Source organism: Nymphaea colorata, chromosome 12, assembly GCF_008831285.2.
Source record: "Nymphaea colorata isolate Beijing-Zhang1983 chromosome 12, ASM883128v2, whole genome shotgun sequence".
Classification (NCBI taxonomy): Eukaryota; Viridiplantae; Streptophyta; class Magnoliopsida; order Nymphaeales; family Nymphaeaceae; genus Nymphaea; species Nymphaea colorata.
This window is the reverse complement of record NC_045149.1, coordinates 1,862,750-1,870,035: the sequence shown is the minus strand read 5'-3', so window position 1 is coordinate 1,870,035 and position 7,286 is coordinate 1,862,750. Positions and strand designations below refer to the sequence as shown.

Sequence of the window (7,286 nt, the reverse complement as noted above, 5' to 3'; positions counted from 1 at the left end):
TCTCTATATATATATATATATATATAAACTGTTTGCATGTTCTGGCCTCTCACGCACTTAGTAGAGCTGTGTGTGTGAGAGACAAAGTATATGTGTGGTTGGAAAAATTCACGTATGTGTTCAATCTAACATGAGGGGCTGCTAAAAGAGAAAAAATGTAATGAGTAATTTTGTCATATTACATTTTTTTTTCTCTCAACTATTTATACCTTAATTAGATGGTTAAATAACTCTAGATAACTAAAGTTATCATTCACTCTCTCTCACTCTCTCTCTCTCTCTCTCTATATATATATATATATATATATATATATATATATATATAAGGGAGTGAAAGAGATGCATGTAATAATAAAGCAACACATAAAGCAGATCACCTCAAGATTGATAAGCCTACTACGTGGGTGGTTTAGTTGATTGAGACGTTGTCGTCAAGTCATCATAACATGGAGACTTTCTCATCAAGTAAAATGAATAATGATAACAATTCCTTCCAATTAATCCAGTTTCTATGGATTTTTGCTGTATAAAACAAAAGAAAATGAAATGAATAAAGACGCTAGATCATAAATAGTCCAAAATGTGCCGAACTAATGATACTCTAGTTGACCTTAATTTGAGAGGATCCTGGCGCCTATGTCCGGATGCATTCCGAATCTTGATTTCCCTTAAAAGACTCGCATTTGTTTGTTTAACGATTCGCGTCTTTTTGGCGACAGAAAGCTTGGGTGGAGTGTCACCGTGGACAGTTTGTCCAAGGCACCCCATTTGTCTCATAAATTTTATACGACTAAATTATAAAATGGCAATGCTTGATCTATTATTTTTTTATGGAGATAAAAATTATGTTAATCCGTTTAGAGGTGTTTGATAGCCTGGAATTTGAGATCCTAAGAAGTTAAAATTTGAAGGCCTGACCCTCCTCCTCTTATCTTAAATCTGGCCTTCTATCAATACGAAGCAGTGTATTTAAGTGTAGATTTTAGGTCTGCCGCCCTAAGAACTAAGATCCTTAGTCTAATAAACCATAATTTTACTATGCATCTTTTGTCATATGAGCAAAAATTAAATCAAAGGATTTGATATCCAAAACAATCAAACATAACATTTTATTAGTGCCAAGCAAACACTTCCTCAACACCCCAGGCCATAATAGGATGATGGCTGGAGATTTATGTGAAGCCCGTTTAGCAACAAGAACACTTTTTTTTCTTAAAACATTAATGTTCCATAATATGTTTATGGAATAGCTATGTTACAACGATGTTCCTATTACCAAACATCCCCATAGGGCTACATAACCTTAGATTCTAAATGTTGGGAGAGAAGTGAAGGGTTCTAGGAGGGACCATGGCACCCCTGAAGATTTTAAAATTAAAGTTACTACTTAACATTCTCAAAAACTTTCAATTAGCTGCTATAAAATTTTGAAAATCATATTGTGGCTCCTGACTCCGCCCCTAAAGGGCGTGCTTAACCTGGATGCATTCATAAAGCGCAACCTTAGTGCTTGGCTTGGCTAATTCATGAAGACATAGTTTGACTTGACCAAGAGATCGAATAAAGCACTCAAACGCTTACGTTTTCTCCTTTTAAGAAAGAGGAAACAGACCACTAAGTAGCATTAATTTAAATATTTCCATACACAAGTAATTTTTAATTTAAGTGGGCGAGGCCCATTGGGGCAAAGATTTGGCCAATATTAACCATATTTTTAACTTTTGAATGTAACCGGTATTCCGATATAACTTTACAACAACTCCGTGATTGCAATATTCTAATATTGTTTAGTCAAGGCGGCATAGAAAAGCATTTCTTTAATTGCTACTCCACTCTCTCTTCTTGTGATGCATGCATGGATCCGTCAGCTGTCCTGGAGCGACCTTTTTGTGAACAATGTTACGCTGCAAAATACCGCGATATTTTGGCAATCTGGCGGATGTTTTATAAACTGTAAAATGGCGATTTAATCTATGTCAGGAGATATTATTATTTTCCCTTCGCACTCCCGTGACGTGCACGAACGCAATGCATCTGCTCCTCAGCATGTGTAATATGACCATCTTTTAATGGTTCGGTACTCTCCTTCACTGTCGATATGTCTAACTTCGAATCGTTTATCAATAAGAACAAAGTCTTCAGTAGGGAAACCTATATATTGAAGTCTTTTGGCTTGATTTTCCATGGCTTGTTCATTCTGTGTCACGAAGTCTATGTATATTAAAAGTCAAGTTGAAATATTTTAAAAAGGAAATTAAAAGAAAAAAAAATGTAAAATTTGCATGAGCACATGATGAGCTTGAATTGTGGGTATATCAAATTTACATTGTACCGCTTTTATTCATTCAAATCGACCGATATCAACCCCATTTTGGTGACATTAGGCTAACAAGCCAGCAACTTAGCCCAGTTGACTGTGTAACGTTGTTGTAATGGCTTGACCCACACACACATTGAGCCCAAGTTCATGGTTCCATAGATTTCAACCTGTCTCCTATTAACTTCTGTTTTAACTAAAAAAAAAAAAGTTAAAAAGAACTAAGACAATCAATCACTTCAACAATAATCTGTCACTCACAATTTCAAATCTAAGGATCTTAGATTGTGCTTAATGACCTGACCTATAAGCCATCAGCCTTTTTCTTCAAGCAAAAATCTAAAGTAAAGAGTTCAAGCGTGGGTCTCGAGTCGTTGGAGTTGCATAAACCGTAGATTTTAGTTTCGCAACAACAACACGGTCTGGTCTCATATCTCAAGGAACCAAACACCCAGTAGTGTAGTGTAATGTAAGATTAGATCCCTTACCAAACGATATAAATGCAAAGATTTAATGTGTACAGCGGAACCACCACGTTTGAACACGAAAAGGTATTTTGGTAAATTTGGTGGACTTGAGGTCGTTTTATGTACGGCATCGGGCTACTCCGGCGACTTGTCAAAAATTTGAAACGGAAAGCGTTCGTTGGCACCGTGAGGCAGCGTTTCACGGATTCACACTCCGCGCGTTTGACAACGTGTTCCAGCTAAAACCGGTTTTAGACAAATGCCCAAAATTACCCTTACCCTAATTTGACAAAGACAAACCAGTCCAAGGCGGGTTAACTCAAAGTGAGCTCACTTAGGCCCTTAAAAATGGCTGTTTCTTTGTCAATACCAGCTTAACTTTCTATCTAGGGTTAAAATGCTAACTGGGGCGGCTAGAAAATCTTTGAAAAAGGGGTCAAAATGCATTTGTCAAAACGATGACTGAGGCCAAAACTTAATTTTCAAAATCTTAAATGGATAAAATTATTTTGTTCAAATTTATGCAGTTGTTGCCTTTTTGGACCTGGTCATTTTGATCTTGGTATGTCTCTCAATTTACGAAGCATATGCTAGTATGGAGGGCTTAATCAACAGGGTGGAACAACAAGTATTTGTTGACCAATGTTTATAAATCCTTTGCTATGAAACTTGGGATTTAAGATATCCCATGTCCACGAGAGAGACAAGAGCTCAATACCTGAAGTGTATATTTAATGTAGCCATGACTTGATCGAGTCTATGTATCTTACTCCCGAAAAGGGAAAATATATCTCTGCGGTTCAGTTTTGACCGGGCTTGGTCTTAGCTTCTCAAGATTGAAGTTTCGAAACTTAAAAAAAAAAGGGGGGACTATTTGAACAGTGATCTGGGAGGGTATTCTTGGCATTTAATTTTAAGCGTCAGGTGGGAGGGAAGTTCCGATGTCGCGGCTTCAGCGTGTTAGCGATCGCCAAAATAAAAGAGAAAATGACGTCAAAGACCACAAGGTCTGTGGCGGAGCGCGACGGCCGGCGAGTTTGAAAACCTCGCCAATTAATCGGCATTAAAATGGGGGCAGGTGCCCTTTTAAATCTTTTTGAAGCTGCAAGGAAAAAGAAAGAATTTAGAAAAAAAGGGAAAATTTCATTTTATTGAGAAAAAGCGGATCCAACAAAACCAACAACGTTTTGACTTCCTTCGTAACTCTCTCTCTCCCCCACCTTCCCTCCTCTCCGTCTCTATTAAATATCAGAGTTATCTTTCTATCTGCTGCTAACTAAAAGGCCACCATTAATAGGACCTCTCCTCTCTTCTTTAGGGGCTCAATTGAAGAGTACCCGCAAAATAGTATCTCACACTCTCTTTACTTGTTTCTTCCCATTTTTATTTTTGTTTTCTCTCAACTTCTTAAATCTTCCATCTGTTCAGGCTCTCAAATCTTTCAACTTCTTAAATTTCCTCCAGTGAGAGAGAGAAACGCATTACACTGGGATTCCTCCATGCATCTTCAAATGCTCAACTAAAGGCAGTGTTTGTGTTCTTTTATTTTTCCTTCTCTTCCTCTCCTTCTCTCTTTCTTCTGTGTGTGGTCCTCCTTTCCATCAAAACCTTGTGCCATCTGCAAAACCTCCTCATCCTAGGGTGCCCCTTTGAGCAAACCCCATTCTTTCTTCTTCAGGGCTGCATCTGAAGACAGCGTAGGAGAAGGTTTTTTTTTTTATTCTTAATGTTCTTGCAGCCGTTTCTCTCATCTTCTCATCGCATTTCTGACTGGCATTTCTGAATCTTCCTCGTTGCGGCGGCCAGAAGGGCCCATTTCTCTAGCAAAAAAGTGAAGACCACTCTCGGGAAGAGAAAGAAGAGAAGCAGAGATGGTTGCAGAAACTTGGTTAGTCAAACTGGGAAGCCAGGTGAGCCACAATCTTAAGCATGCCTTCTTTCTTGATGATTCTAACAAGAAAACCACCGGGAAGAAAGCCCAAACGATTGGTATTTTGTCCTTTGAAATTGCTAATGTTATGTCCAAGGCCATACATCTGTACAAGTCTCTGGCTCCCAGTGAAATAACCAAGATAAAAGATGTTGTGTTCAAGTCTGATGGCGTTGCTTTCTTGGTCTCCGATGATGAAGAGCTTCTGCTCAATCTCTTTTTCATGGAAAAGCTAGACGAATTGAACCGAATTTCAGGGGTTATTTCAAGATTAGGCAAGAAATGCAGCGAGCCCGCTCTGCAGGGCTTCGAGCATGTCTATGCTGATCTATTGAGGAAGAGGTTGGATTTTAGGGAGTTTGGTTTTCTGGTTAAGGACATGGACGGGGTGACTAAGAAGATGGAGAGGTATGTCAGTGCTACGGCCAATCTGTATGTGGAGTTGGAGGCGCTGAACGAACTCGAGCAAACCGCGAAAAAATTCCACCAGGGCGACGCGTTTCCGAAGGAAAGCTTCCGCCATTTCGAGCAGAAGATTCAGTGGCAGAGGGAGGATGTGAAACATCTCCGAGACGTTTCATTGTGGAACCAAACTTTTGACAAGATTGTGGTTGTTCTAGCGAGGTTGGTATGCACGATTTATGCCAGGATTTGCCTAATCTTCGGCGACACCGGTTTCTCATTTCCTCCACCCGTTGATGGGTGTGATCTGAACGGAGGCTTCTCCACCCAAGTAGAGCTCCGGGAGCGTATGTCCTCTTATCTGTCTGGTTCTCTCGAGAAAGTTCCCATGGAGAAGAAGGGGACTAATGCCAAATCTGGGCCGTTGCTTCAAAACACAGAATTGGGGAGCTTCCGGAGCACCAATTGTGTTCTGCCTTGTGTTTCTGGTCCCGGCAAACTTTTGAAGGAATGCCTGAGTTTAGCTACCTCAGGTTCATTTAGATATGATGATGCCGAATTGGAGACGATGAGTACCAGCAGCAGCAGCAGCACACATTCTAGACAAATGAAGAATGGGCTTGTTGGCAGGAATTCAACTAGCTCTAATTCTCAAAGTGGAGCGATGAAAGAGAGTCCAAAAGCCGATCGAATCAGGGCAGATACTCCACCATTTGGTGGAGATCATGAACATTCTTCCCCTATTTGGGGAGTTGGAAAGAACTCCAAATCACAGTGGGGGCCAAATCTGAAAAGTGGTCTAATGAGTGCGCCACCCTCGACTGTTGGGGGATCTGCTCTTGCTCTACATTATGCTAACGTGATTATCATAGTTGAGAAGTTCCTCCGTTATCCTCATTTGGTTGGTGATGAAGCCAGGGATGATTTGTATCAGATGTTGCCAACTAGCCTCAGGACATCCCTGAGAATGAGCCTCAAGTCTTACACCAAGAATTTAGCCTCCGGTATATATGATGCTTCTCTCGCCCATGACTGGAAGGAGGCCATGGACAGGATCTTGACATGGCTGGCGCCTTTAGCACATAACATGATCAGGTGGCAGACAGAGCGCAATTTTGAGCAGCAACACTTTGTGCCTCGGACCAATGTCCTTCTCCTTCAAACTCTGTATTTTGCAGATAGAGCGAAAACGGAGTCTGCCATGTGTGAGCTTCTTGTTGGACTGAATTACATATGCCGGTATGAACAACAGCAGAACGCGCTCTTGGATTGTACGAGCAGTCAAGAGTTCGATGACTACATATCTTGGCAGTTGCAGTACTGAGTTCCATACGCCCACAGCAAGAGCAGTTGAGAGTCTTGATGACTGCTGGCCATAGCAGTGGCGGTGATATCTATTCCCTAACATGAAATTCCTTTCATGATTGATGATTTGAAGATCTGGAATGTAGTAGCATGATGCATTTGCTCGAGTGGCACATTTTTGAGCTGGAAATCCTCAAAGGAAGAAGAAATTTCCCTCATACTAGTAAAAGGATCATGTTACTAAATTCTGGATCGCAACAGCTTAATTGCAAATGTCGCATGCAGCTACTAGCAGTATCCAAATGTCTGGAGTCGCTTGTTTGTGCAGCAATAGACTATCTTCTGTAGTTGTTGAACATGAAGCTTCCAATGTATATAATGTTCTTTTCTCCTGTGAGCAAAAATTAATGGATAGCATGTATACCACATCATGGTATATGCTTTTTTTGAGAATGTTCCTGTCCGCCATATTTTAACATTGTCCAGAACTCGTGCGGTTTAGCTTTACATGACTAAACTTACAGGATAATTGTCATGATCACGGACAATTCTTTTTAATATTCTTTCCATTTGTATATTTTCTCTTCTTTCTTCTTGTTCTTCTTCTGTTCCCCTCTATGTATTGTGAAATGACATTTTGCTAGCTCAAATTCACAATTGTTATTCTGGAACTCCAAATGTTCTCATGTTTGAAGCATGAGGCGATGGATCACATGCACTGTGAAAAAGATGAGAACCCATTGGGTTCTTCGAGGTGGTCAAAAGTGTGTGGTATAGTGGGAAACCAGCACATTGGAAACGTTTGACGCAATGGTCATCTTGATTGTTGTTTTGTTGATTGATGTCCAACTTGATGCAAAAGGGG

At 40.3% G+C, this 7,286-nt stretch overlaps 1 protein-coding gene across 1 annotated transcript; it reads left to right on the top strand.

Annotated features, from left to right (window-relative positions):
• Positions 1 to 4,049: 4,049 nt before the first annotated feature.
• Positions 4,050 to 6,874, top strand: LOC116266328 (uncharacterized). The gene has a single exon (XM_031647493.2). The coding sequence runs from the start codon at positions 4,656 to 4,658 to the stop codon at positions 6,438 to 6,440; it is 1,785 nt and encodes a 594-aa protein (XP_031503353.1). The 5' UTR covers positions 4,050 to 4,655; the 3' UTR covers positions 6,441 to 6,874.
• Positions 6,875 to 7,286: the final 412 nt, after the last annotated feature.

Bases quoted from the DNA above. Each gene is read 5' to 3' on its own strand.
- LOC116266328 (XM_031647493.2), top strand. From the start codon at position 4,656: ATGGTTGCAGAAACTTGGTTAGTCAAACTGGGAAGCCAGGTGAGCCAC.